General features: G+C 42.1%; 1 protein-coding gene across 2 annotated transcripts in view; it reads right to left on the bottom strand.

The window, feature by feature from the left end:
- Positions 1-13,704, bottom strand: part of NAT8L (N-acetyltransferase 8 like) — a 70,493-nt gene that overhangs the window by 44,307 nt on the left and 12,482 nt on the right. The window contains exon 2 of one of the 2 annotated variants that reach the window (XR_013220110.1): positions 11,124-11,599. Coding sequence is in view for 1 of the 2 variants with exons in the window: in XM_077280190.1 (XP_077136305.1) it covers positions 11,403-11,567 (165 nt within the window). In the remaining variant the exon portion in view is untranslated. The remainder of the gene's footprint in view (positions 1-11,123; positions 11,600-13,704) is intronic. The other variant, XM_077280190.1, reaches the window with a different exon arrangement.

Here is a 13,704-nt window from a genome sequence, read left to right on the forward strand (position 1 = left end):
TCTGACTGCTGGGACCCCCACCGATTCCGAGAACCAGGGCTCTCTGGTGTGGAGATTGATCATGCTCACATCTGCTCCATTGATTCTTATAGGAGTGTCAGAAGACCAGCCAAGGTCAGTGCATCTCCGGCGGTCCCAAACGGAGCGGCACTGCGCATGATCAACCACCGCTCCATTCAGAGCCCCGGATCTTGGGATTGGTGGGGGTTCCAGCAGTCGGACCACAGCAAAATTTGCCCTATTAATAGATAGGGGATAACGTCCAAATATCCTAATACAAATCAGACTAAAGTCAGCTGATCCTGTCGATATCAGCGGGGCTGGCAATCGGATGATTTCGTAGGAGAGAAGTTTCCATCTTTTTGACTGCATGATGAATCTGGGGCGCTCACCTGAGCCGAGCCCCCTGTATATGGGGGGAGTCAGGAGCGATAACCGTCAGTCAAACTATCCTTTAGTTCACATGCAGCATTTTTTATCTGCAGCTCTTTTTACAGCCTCCTTTTCTTCATTTTTGCAGCGTTTTTTGGGTGCAGATTACAATTCAGACTGAATCGATTAGTCAATGACCCCATTTGGATGAAAAATTGCAAAAACAAAAGCCAACACAGAGTTGGAATCCAATTTTTGTTTAATCCGTAACATGCATAATCAAAGTATAATTTCTAGATAAAAACTGCATCTAAAAAAAAACAAAAAAAATTTAAAGGATCTAACAAATGGATCCCCCGACAGGATCTATTCTTAATCCACAAAACAGATCTGATTCTAAAGTAATCAGCGAATTAGGACAATAGAGATTTATTTATATAAGAAACTTCTGCAAGGAACGGATCTGTCCCACAATGGTCACAGTTGGCGCTATCAAATCCGTTTTGGTGGCCATAATTTTATCAGAAAAATTAGCGCAACTTTTTTTTAAGAAAATTTTTTTTGCAAAATTTGTCACCCACAGAATGTCAACTTATATTGCTGATTTCCCCACTTTCCCATATGGTAAAGCCAGCAGGGTTGCCAACTTTACTTTGCGGCACTCACTGTAAAATCATGATAATTACAGACAAAATAATCTGTAGAAGTTTCTTCTGCTTCGCAAAAAATCCCGAATGCCGTAATTTTTTTTTTTTTTTTTTTACGGACAGAGAAAAAAAAAGGGACCGATTTTTACAGACTGCATCAGAATGATCATGTGTGAACGCCGCCCGACACCACAGTCAGCTGGACATGATTTTGATGTAAATGAGAAGTGTTTCCATCCACAGCAAGCAGAGATATGTATTTATTTTCCCTCTTCATTAGCGCTGAAGATGTGATTGTCGTTTCAGTATTTTCCGCCTTATGAATGAAGAATAATGGACTGAGCACTCTGCACTTAGAGAGAATAATTAAAATCGCTCCGAGCGAGCGCGCGCCTCATTAATCGTGCCACTTCTCCCTGATAGAAGCTTTCATGCATTACTCAGACATACTCCACAGAACTTGCATGTTATGTATGGGTTCAGAGGGCATGGCGCCCCCTACTGCGCGCTCTGTGTAGTCTGCATTCATGCCCAACATATATCAATGTGCTGTATAGGTGTACGGCGGAATAATTCACCCAAATGGCCACTTTTATCCATAGTGCCACTTTTTTCGTATAGTCACAGGTCAAAAAGATACAAATTCTGTCCCTGTCATGTGAATGGAGCCCCATGGATATGTTTGAGGCATAGATTTCTCCAGGGTACGTGCCAAACACGGGGCTCAGACACAATCTACACTGGCCGAAAAAAGGACAGAGGGGCAGATTAATCAAGCTAAATGTACAATTTGCTGCTGCAAAAGAAAACTTTGGGTCAAAGTACGAAACTACTTGGCAAAAAAAAATGGACTAAAATTTTTGCAAAAAAAATTTCTGGCACAAAGTAAACCATCTAACAATTGAAAACTAGATTGTCTAAAGATGGCGATACAGCGGAGAAGTCACAAAAAGACCATGGTGGTCGAGGAGCCCAAAGGCTCATCTACCACATAAGATGCCAGTATTACAAATGGCCCACGGTAGGTATGAACCCTGTTCCAAACTTTGCATTGGGGCCCATGAGTTTTAAACAGGACATTTTTCTCGTCATAAATATGTAATGTTTTTACCTGGTGTAAATGCCGCTGTTCTCCTGAATCCGGCGTTGTTTTTCTTTTGTTCCTGCTCCTCTCCGTTCCTAAGATACGGCCTCCTTTTCCCTGTATATAAATCTAGTCTTGCTAGCCAAGTAGGCGTGATCCTCAACACTTCCTTGTGGGCGTGTTCATCGGGACCAAGCCTAATTGGCTAAAAAAGACTATGTTTATATACAGGGAAGAGGAGGCCGTATCCCAGGAACGGAGAGGCGCAGGAACAAAAGAAAAACAGCGCCGGATTCAGGAGAACAGCGGCCTTTACACCAGGTTAAGAAAAATACATATTGACAGGTGCTCTTTAACATATTGTTCTCTATAGCCTAGTGAGACTTTATGTTCATATATTATTAAGCTCCGCTTTCCTAGTATACACACAATCCTGAATTAGAAGAATGAATCCATAATTAGATCCATCAACAGCAGCTATCACGATCCTTCTATAGGCGGCTTCTGCTCGCTCTCTCAACAGAACATACAAGGAAAAGACTCAGCGAAAATGGTAGAACAGCCTTAGGAAAAAAAATGTGCCAGCTTTTTCCTGAAGCGCCTTTGCGAAAGAATAGCTTTTACGTTTTTGGGGAGGATTTGGAAATTTTCCGCTCAGTGGGTACGTGCACATGGTGCTGGCACAGACCAGGAGTGTTCCGAGACGTGGCTGCTGCATTCTATACTGTAAAGTATAGCGCGGACGGTTTACCAGCGGAAGCAGTGCAAAGAATGAGCATGTCACTTTTTACATACCGTAACCTCTTTCCGGAATCTGCCTGAAAAAGCAAGATTCTGCTTTAAAAGCCCTGCGTGCCCATACGCCACGTGCTCCAGCTTTGGTTTGCTCCTGCAGGTTCAATTCTGTAATGCACGCAGGGGTAGTTATAGGTATGGCAGAGCACTGATGCAACCAGGAGCCCGAGAGGTAATGGGGGCACTACCACCTCCAAAGCAGCAAGTAGCTTCCATCACAGATACATTATTGGACTGTTTTCCTACAGGGGTCTTCTTCTGCTTGTGTCCGCTAGATGTAGTGGTTATATGAAAACCCTGAAACATAGAGGGTCCTAAGGCCCCTCTGCCATATAGGAAGCCGCTAGTATTATGGATTTATGAATGAAACGTTGTAGGTGAAGCATCTATTGGCTGTATGTTCTCTCTTTTGCCAAAAACATACAAAATAGTGATAGGCGAACATGCAGGGACTGCCTGTTTGTTATGCAATCCCTGTATGCGTGACATCTGACGAACAGCCGACTGGACTCGAATGTATTTTCAAGCACGCCAAAGTCACTCGGTTAGCAATCGAGCATGCTCGGCTAACACCTTATCCCAGCACGTTCACTCATCAGTAAGGCCGGGGTCACACTTAAAGTATAAAAATACGGTCCCATTTTTACGCCCGAGATACGCAGAAAAGGTCCTGAACAGTGATTGTATTCAATGCGAGGATGCAATTTTTTTTTTCTCCAAAAAGTATCTGTCATCCGTATGACGAGATTTTTCTCGCCGGCTTGCAAAATGGACATATGATAGATCCATGGGCTCAAATATTTGTGAACACATACATATATATATATATATATATATATATATATACACACACAGTACAGACCAAAGGTTTGGACACCTTCTCATTTAAAGATTTTTCTGTATTTTCATGACTATGAAAATTGTACATTCACACTGAAGGCATCAAAACTGTGAATTAACACATGTGGAATTATATACTTAACAAAAAAGTGTGAAACAACTGAAATTATGTCTTCTATTCTAGGTTCTTCAAAGTAGCCACCTTTTGCTTTGATGACTGCTTTGCACACTCTTGGCATTCTCTTGATGAGCTTCAAGAGGTAGTCACCGGGAATGGTCTTCCAACAATCTTGAAGGAGTTCCCAGAGATGCTTAGCACTTGTTGGTCCTTTTGCCTTCACTCTGCGGTCCAGCTCACCCCAAACCATCTCGATTGGGTTCAGGTCTGGTGACTGGAGGCCAGGTCATCTGGCGTAGCACCCCATCACTCTTTTGCTTTATTATTGTATTGCTAACATTGTCACCTATGATTGTTGTTTGAAACTGTTAAACTGTAAAGCGCTGCGGAATATGTTGGCGCTATATAAATAAAGATTATACACACACACACATATAAATCAACTAAAGTCCTGAAAAATCAAAAGGGGGCACTTCAAATAACTATACAACCAAATCCCATCCAGTTCATCATAGGGACAAAGAAGAGATCCCACAAAAATATATATAAAATCAATATTTTATTTAGTCACATGTGACAATATAAAAACCACAATAAAAAGCAAAATACCGTCTAGAGGACGCCAGGTGTACATAAAGAAAAATTCCCCACACAAAGTAATCACATATAAAGAAAGTCCCAAACAACCGGGACGCCCCCGGAAGAAGCTGGCGGCGAAACGCGCGTCGGGGTGAGGGGACGCCAGGACCATCCACGCTATAGGTAAATACTACTTCTTTAAAATTTAAAAATCTAGAATTCACTATTTTATGTTATAGTCCAACATGTTCCAGGCCTTATAGTACTCTTCAATATAGAGAGGTAGCGTCTGCAGATATTGGTCTGAATGTTAATTATAACACAGGCTTTTCAGGCTACTGATAGGGCATGTTCTCTGGGATTTACTATTGTTTGGGACTTTCTTTATATGTGATTACTTTGTGTGGGGAATTTTTCTTTATGTACACCTGGCGTCCTCTAGACGGTATTTTGCTTTTTATTGTGGTTTTTATATTGTCACATGTGACTAAATAAAATATTGATTTTATATATATTTTTGTGGGATCTCTTCTTTGTCCCTATGATGAACTGGATGGGATTTGGTTGTACACACACACATATACTAGACTGTGGCCCGATTCTAACGCATCAGGTATTCTAGAATATGCATGTCCCCGTAGTATATGGACAATGATGATTCCAGAATTCGCGGCAGACTGTGCCCGTCGCTGATTGTTCGAGGCAACCTTTATGATATCATCGTCGCCATGGCAACCATTATGACATCTACGTCGATACTGTGCCCGTCGCGGATTGGTCGAAGCCTAGGCAGCCTCGACCAATCAGAGACGCGGGATTTCCAGGACAGACAGACAGAAAAACCCTTAGACAATTATATATATATAGATATATATATTGTAAGGGTTGTACTCACTCAGGTGCGGCGGGTGACACTCAGGAGACACGTTCCATTAAAGAGGGTTTATTGCTCCATAAACCACATAGCAACAGGAACAACAGGTAAACAGTCTTACATCAGACAGATGAATCCTCAATGTCCATAGTAGAGCTCCGCTCTCTCAGGTCTGTGGGCACACAGACTGTGCTATGTCCAGCTCATAGGCTCTTCAGCCTAAATATGGTCTCTGTGTGCTGTTCAGGACGTCTGTCCCCACTTGGAACCGTCCAACACACAGGCCACTCTGCAGTGTCCAGCCAGGACACATGGAAGTGTGTCCACCCTGACAGACTCCCACACACTCACACCATGTGCTACACACACCTCCTTTACATAGGTGTAACCACACCCAGGTACCTGTCACATGGCCAGTCAGGTGAGCGTGACATCACCACAGGTCCTTCAACACAAAACCATCTTAGGTGTTCAAACACGCCTCTTTGGGTGGGCTTGTAGGTGACTAGACCCACCCATCTCTCCAATCACCTGGAAGCCTTCAATTGCTGGCTTTTGCTAAGTCCTTACCAAACCCAACAGGATATGAGATATGGTTTACATACAGTAAACCATTTCATATCCGTTATATTTTTATATATTCCTCACTAATAATGTTAGTAGAGTGTGCGTGCAAAATTTGGGAGCTCTAGGTGTTAAAATAAAGAGTTAAATCACGGAGAAAACTGGCGTGGGCTCCCGCGCAATTTTCTTCGCCAGAGTGGGAAAGCCAGTGACTGAGGGCAGGTATTAATAGCCTAGAGAGGGACCATGATTATTGTCCCCCTGGCTAAAAACATCTGCCCCCAGCCACCCCAGAAAAGGCACATCTGTAAGATGCGCCTATTCCAGCACTTAGCATGTGGCGTTGGCATATGGGGTAATAAGGGGTTAATGCTATTGTAAGGTGACACTAAGCCTGGTTAATAATGGAGAGGAGTCAATAAGACACCTATCCGTTATTAAGCCACTAGTCTGAAAGGGTTAAAAAAAACAAGCATTAAGAATAAAGTATTTTAATGAAAGAAAGACACAGGGTATTATTATCTTTATTGCATGCTCAATCCAACTGAAGACCCTCGTTCTCCTGTAAAAAATTCCAAAATAAAAAAGCAATAATATCCCATACCTGTCCACCGTACAGTCATGTCTCACGCTGTAAATCCATCTGAAGGGGTTAAATACATTTACAACCGGGAGGCTGCTAATGCTGCCGCTCCCAGCTGTACAACACTGGGGAAAGAATGAAGTGAAGGTAACGGAGCTTCGGTGACTAGCGGTGCCGTCACTGAAGCTGCGCCCCCCTGGTGGCATAAACTCATATGAACTGTAGAGTTAGAAAATATTCAGAAACTTTCCCACACTACAGAGTTCATATGAGTTTATGCCACCAGGGGGCGCAGCTTCGGTGACGGCACCGCTAGTCACCGAAGCTCCGCGCCCTGCATTTCATTAATTCCCCAGTCTTTTACAGCTGGGAGCGGCAGCATTAGCAGCGCTCCTGGTTGTAAATGTATCTAACCCCTTCAGATGGATTTAGAGTGTGGGACATGACTGTACAGCAGACAGGTATGGGATATTGTTGCTTTTTTATTTTGGATTTTTTTTTTACAGGAGAACGAGGGTCTTCAGTTGGATTGAGCGTACAATAAAGATAATAAAACCCTGTGTCTTTCTTTCCTTCATTAAAATACTTTACTCTTAATGTGTGTGTGGTTTTTTTTTAACCCTTTCAGACTAGTGGCTTAATAATGGATGTGTCTTATTGACACCTCTCTATTAGTGATGAGCGAGTGTACTCATTGCTCGGGTTTTCCCCTCCAAGTATTTGTAACTGCTCGGAGATTTAGTTTTCATCACGGCAGCTGAATGATTTACAGCTACTTGCCAGGCTGAGTACATGTGGGAGTTGCCTGGTTGCTAGGGAATCCCCACATGTAATCAAGCTGGCTAATAGCTGTAAATCATTCAGCTGCCGCGATGAAAACAATCTCCGAGCAGTCATAAATACTCGGAGGTCACCTGAGCATGCTCGGGAAAACCCGAGCAACGAGTAAACTCGCTCATCACTACTCTGCATTATTAACCAGGCTTTATGTAACCTTACAATAGCAAGGTGACATTAACCCCTTATTACCCCATATGCCAATGCCACAGGGTAGTGGGAAGAGAGAGGCTAAGTGCTGGAATAGGCGCATCTTACAGATGTGCCTTTTCTGGGGTGGCTGGGGGCAGATGCTTTTAGCCGGGGGGGGGGGGCGAATAACCATGGTCCCTCTCTAGGCTATTAACATCTGCCCTCGGTCACTGGCTTTCCCACTCTGGCGGAGAAAATTATGCGGCAGCCCACGCCAGTTTTTTCCGTGATTTAACCCTTTATTTTAACACCTAGAGCTCCCAAATTTTGCACACACACACGTTTAACATTATTAGTGAGGGATATTTAAAAATATAACGGATATGAAATGGTTTATTGTATGTAAACCATGTCTCAAATCCTGTCGGGTTTGGTAAGGACTTATTTTTCTCGCCCCCATAGACTTGCATTGGCGTATTTTTGGAGGAATACGCTGACAAACACAGCATGCTGCGATTTTCTCAGCCTGTTAAATACGGCCGAGAAATATACAGCAGATAGGAGCTAACCCATAGAGAAACATTGGTCCGAGTGCAATGCGTTGTTTTTGTGCCTCTCACTCGTCCGTATTTCTCTAGTGTGACCCCGACCTTATACATAATGCGGAGAACCTCTGACCAGAGCTCCTGATTACTGATATATTGATGCATTTGCAGTCGGTATACGATTCACACACTTCTCGGCGCTGCGACAGTGCAGCAGCTGCAGGACATGTTACGGAGGTTGCTTCTCATGTCTTCACTTTAGTTAGCAATTAATAGGCACAATGAAAGCCGTTTCTTGGAATGACTAATCTACTGCTGCTCGATGTTCTGTAAATCAGCATATAAGGCTTCCGGTGTAGTTTGTCCTTAGTTAATCTCTTGATTTTAAATTCAGATTGAAGATGAAAGGTTATAAGACTCGGCCAGGAGAGGTTCAGTAGAAACACCACTTTTTTAAACCTAAGATCTGACACCATAAGATAAGCTGAGTAAATGAGGCATTTCATGTTGGTGAGGCATTGGATAGGAAAAATAAAGATTAATCGTTTTAATTTTTGTCATAAATCCATAATACATGAAAATAAGAAACTTTGTAAGATATCTTATCAGACAAATCTGCTTCTTTCTCCTCCTGGACTAATCATTCACTCAATTTACAGGTAAAATCCGTAGTCATGAACCTACATTCTTTGTTTCTCATGTGGGCCATAGACATGAGATCATAACCTCTTGATTTCTTTGATGTTCTCAAGTGACTAAATATATAATGGTGGGGAGGATAAAGGTAATCAGGCACTGCTCATCTCTCAGGGAAAGAAAAAAATCTAAGAATTTGACCTAGACAAAGAACCTACCTGTTCATATTGCATTAGCTATCTACATTTGTCGTGTTATTTGGATAAAGGTCCCGGCATACATGGCAAGTACGTCCATAGAGCTGTTTTTACCCGACAAAGGCTACACAAGTGTCCTTTCGGCCTTGGTTGGGTTGGAGTAGGACTTTTGGGTGCCCACTTCTTTACTTTATCCCAATTGTGTCCACTGCTGTTTTGCAGATAGGTTTGCGTTTCACAAGGCACAGCATGTTGAATACAGATGGTTGGCGACATGGTCGTGTAATAAAACCTGGTCTTCATAGTCTTAAATTGGCTGTATACTCGGGGCATCACCTGGTTATCTGCCTTATAAGACCATATGGATGTCATCGAGAACCCACCTCTACATGTCTGGAGTGGAGAGCGGCTCTCGAAATGTTGCATTACCGATGGTCGCCAACAGCTGGTCTAATATTAGAGTTAAGTAAAAGGATTCACAAGGACTTGAGCCAATGGACACATTAATAGTCCGTGGCAGCCGGACCAGATCCCTGTGGTGTCAACGGTGCCTCTTCTGATTAGTAGATGTGGCACCAGGGTCAAGACGCAATGATGATATTGGACTGGAGATGCTGTCAGGAAGAGGAGTCTCGCGGGGCTCTGGTCTGGCGGTCATAAACTACCAATGTGGCTGCTGGGAAAGGGTCTTGCAAATCTTTTAGTTGAACTCTACCTAAAAGGAACCCTTTGGAAAAAACCTTTAAGATCAACTTTCCAAGTAATTCGAAGGCTTCTGGGAAAAAAGGGGAAAACTCCCAGAAGAATAGGCAACTATCCTGGGTGCTACCAAAACCCCAATATTACAAATACAAGACCCTCTGTAATAAGGATGGTGGTAAAAACAAATACAAGTTTTATTATAAAAATGTATTTAACAAGTAAAAATATATCAAAAATTAGATTTGTGACATAAGTTACAGATGAGTTCCAAACATGTGGGAATCGGAAAGTGACACCAACATGTGAGATTACTGAGATCCTGACACTTCAAGAGTTTTGCTCCTTCTTAAGCTTGCAAGTATTAAAATAAACTCATTAGGGTAGCACTCAGGAGTAAAGTGCCCTCGAAATATATCACATTTACAACCCAATTCACTCGCCTTCTGCAGAAACAGATGAAGGTCTTCAGGGCATCACTGAGATGAGGACGCGTATGCTGGATGAGCAGTACCAATGGATGGCCGAGTCAGGACCACTACATTACACATTCTCCCTGACGTCCCGAGAGGTCGTTTTGGTTACAAAATGTCAGCTAGTAGGTGCAATACATGTCTTATACTTAGTTTGATGGACAGACAAATTCTGATTTTCTATTTTGTTTCTTATCTGGAAGTTTGTAGATGAATCAATAGAGAGAAAAACAAGAAATAGCGGGAAAGATAATTATGGAGGTAAGAAGAGTGATGATAGATATCAATAATTATTATTATTATTAGTGTTATTATTAGTAGTAATAATAGTATTTTAACAATTATATCCGCAATATATATTGCAAAGTAATGTGTCAAAATATTTATTATAATAAAGCTTATGATAGATGATAGATAAATAATAGACGGATATGGGATAGATAGATAGATAGATAGATAGATAGATAGATAGATAGATAGATAGATAGATAATATGTAGATAGATAGATTTGAAGGCAAACATATTAAACAGATAAATCTAAAAGATAGATATATCCTCTGGCAGCACTTTCTCTCCTTGAGAACTGCCAGAAATGTTTTTTTCCCCAGACGTCATCTGTTAGGGACACTCAGGAGCCCCCAAACCCATTATTAGATAGTCGGCGTGTCCAGCTGATAACTAATATATGGTGTATGAGAGCCTTAAGTTCTATTATGTAACATCAAGGAGTAAATAATTATATCCTGGCAAATGACAAACCTAACATTCTATCATCTATCTATGATCTATCTATGATCTATTATCTATCTATCTATGACAAACCTAACATTCTATCTATCTATCTATCTATGATCTATCTATGATCTATTATCTATCTATCTATGACAAACCTAACATTCTATCTATCTATCACCACTTCTATAATCCTATGGGAAGATCCTGATCAGATTTCCTGTGACCAGTTTTCAGTTCCTCCACCATTGAGTGCCCTCTCGGGTGCTGACATTTCATTGTAGGAATATATATTGACATTATCCATAATACATGGATAGTACAGGTATGAAGTTCCCAGTTCTTCCAGTGACTACATCACACATACATGACACATACATCAATATTACCCATGAATAAGAGAAGCCATACCTACCTTGTCGGCTCCTCCAGCCTCCAGGACACGTGGTCGCCGGCAGCTTTATCTTGCAGGTGGATATACACAGAATATAACCATACAATCATGGCCGCTTTCCTACCCTAGATAGAACAACATGCATGGAGATTCCTGGGCTTAGTTAAAAGAAAAAAAAAATGAGAAGACGTCTTTGCCATTTCTCAGCGTTGACTCGAAGCAAGAATAAAATGCCTGTCTTGGGGGCGATAGGGGTCTCAGCGGAGAATGTTCCTTTATGGTAGGGGGGATTATACTCACCTGGCTGTTTCATGTAATATTGCTCAATATCAGACATGTCCGTGTGGAGCGCACACTCCAGATGGTGAAGGATTATTTTCCTACTGTAGTAGTATCTCATGCCCAATAGAATGATGGGCATACAGGACGCCAGCACCAAGGAGTTGGTCACAACAAAGCATATTACTATGGAGATAAGGAAGAGAAATAAACGATACCTGTCAGAAAAGAGAATTTAGTGTTGATTTCGGAATAGAAAAATCCCAAACAACAAGAAACAGATAGTACAGGTTACAGGACAAAAGGCAACAGACAACAACAATGCAATAACAAAAGAGCAAACATTTATACACATGATCGATGCACAGATATAGCAGTGCCAAGTGTGTCACTTCGCACCAATTATTGTGATGCACAGGATTACTCAACTTTTGCAGCCGCAAAGAGTAAGTGACAAGTACAGGTCTGCTACATCACTAAGTCAGTGGATCCGAAGATACGTCACTGATTTATACACTTCTTTCTGTTTCGATAGTTCGGTTATAACTAGATGTGGCAGCTGACATTCGATTGGTTGGTATTAGTGTTGAAAACTATTTTGCAGTGCGTTTTGGAAATATTCCCAGAATTTGTGATCCAACTGGTCATAAACTGGAGATGTGTTGGATGATCCAGTCAATTTTGATGTTTTTTTTTTTTTTTTAGCAATATAAAGCTTTCCATATACATGAGACAGGGGGATCTCAAAAATAATTTTGACAGTTCCCCATTGGCGGAAATCATAGGAAAGAAGGACTGGGCAGAAATATTGGGCTTGTTTAACTTCAATATTACAATCCTTTGATAGCAAGGAATGTGGCAGCAGCTTCTCCATCAGCGCTCATACACATTCATCAGCATACATGCTCAGCAGCTTGCATGCTCACTCATCAGCGTGCATGCAGGCTCATCAGTGCTCATGCACCCTCATCAGCGCACATGCATGCCCAGCAGCTTGCATACTCACTCATCAGCTCACTCATTAGCACATATGCATGCTCATCAGCGTGCATGAATTCTCATGAGTGTGCATGTACCCTCATCAGCGTGCATGTATGCTCAGCAGCTAGCATGCTCGATCATCAGCATGCATGTACACTCGAGAGCATATGCATGCTCAACGCACACTAATCAGCATGCACACTCAGCGCCCATGCATACTCAGCAGCTTGCATGCTCGATCATCCATATACATGCACACTCGAGACCATACGCGCACTCATCAGAGCCCATGCATGTTCAGCAGCTTGCATGCTCACTCCTCACCGCACATGCTTATGGAAGCATGGGAATAAGAAGAGGAACTTAAGGCCAGCTAAAGTCCATCATTACACTGTTTACTGATCCCACCAAAATCATCTATTTCTGCAGATAAATGCCTGACGTTTATGGGCACCAAACGAAACATTATCATCATCTGCACAGAGCACCATTAGACTTTTTAAGTACGGTAATAACCCAAATTCACGCTACCTCCTCATTACTCCACTGGATATTGAAAAGAAACACGACTGCTCCGTAGCCATGAACTTTTGACAACAGTCCTGAGTCATAAGTATGACTATCTGCAGAAGAAGTGAGGCTCGGCTCTCCGTGCCTCGCATCTATGCTTCAAAATCGCAGAAGACCTTGCGGAGACTAGTCAGAGCCACGGCAGTAATCCAAATGAAGGAAACAAGTGCGGTCCAGCAAGGAAAACAAATCTTCCATGATAACAAAAAACTCCATCAAAATATATCCAGCCCACACAAGTGAAGAAAAAAGACACTAACGCGTTTCGGTGTTCAGCTTTAGTTATGGTATAGTAGCTGAATGCCGAAGCGCGCAGGTCAGCTGTGTATTTTTTTGTTGTTGTGTGAACTGTATATGTTTTTATAGAAATGTTTAATATTTGAATTAAAAGTGAATTTGTATCATGGAAAGTTTTTTCCTTATCAGATCATAATTTTTTGCCTTTGATTATTTGTCACCCATATAAAGTGTCAGGATAACAAGCAATGAAAGCCTGGTCGGTTGTGGTGTCCGATCCTCCACATTGGGTCTTAACAAAAAAAAAAAAAACATTTTTCATTCATACTGGGGGCAAACAGTCCCAAAAATGACCAATTGTCTGCAGGGGATTTGGACGTTTCGCCCTCAGCAGTTCGCCCCCTGGTACATTTACTTCAACTGTGGGAGGTTATACCATCCAGCTGCCATACCACCACCCCAGAGGACCTCTTTAACCCCTTTCTGCCAGCTGACGGAATAGTACGTCAGCTGACAGAACCCCCGCTTTGAGGTG

Source organism: Ranitomeya variabilis, chromosome 1 (assembly GCF_051348905.1).
Source record: "Ranitomeya variabilis isolate aRanVar5 chromosome 1, aRanVar5.hap1, whole genome shotgun sequence".
Classification (NCBI taxonomy): domain Eukaryota; kingdom Metazoa; phylum Chordata; class Amphibia; order Anura; family Dendrobatidae; genus Ranitomeya; species Ranitomeya variabilis.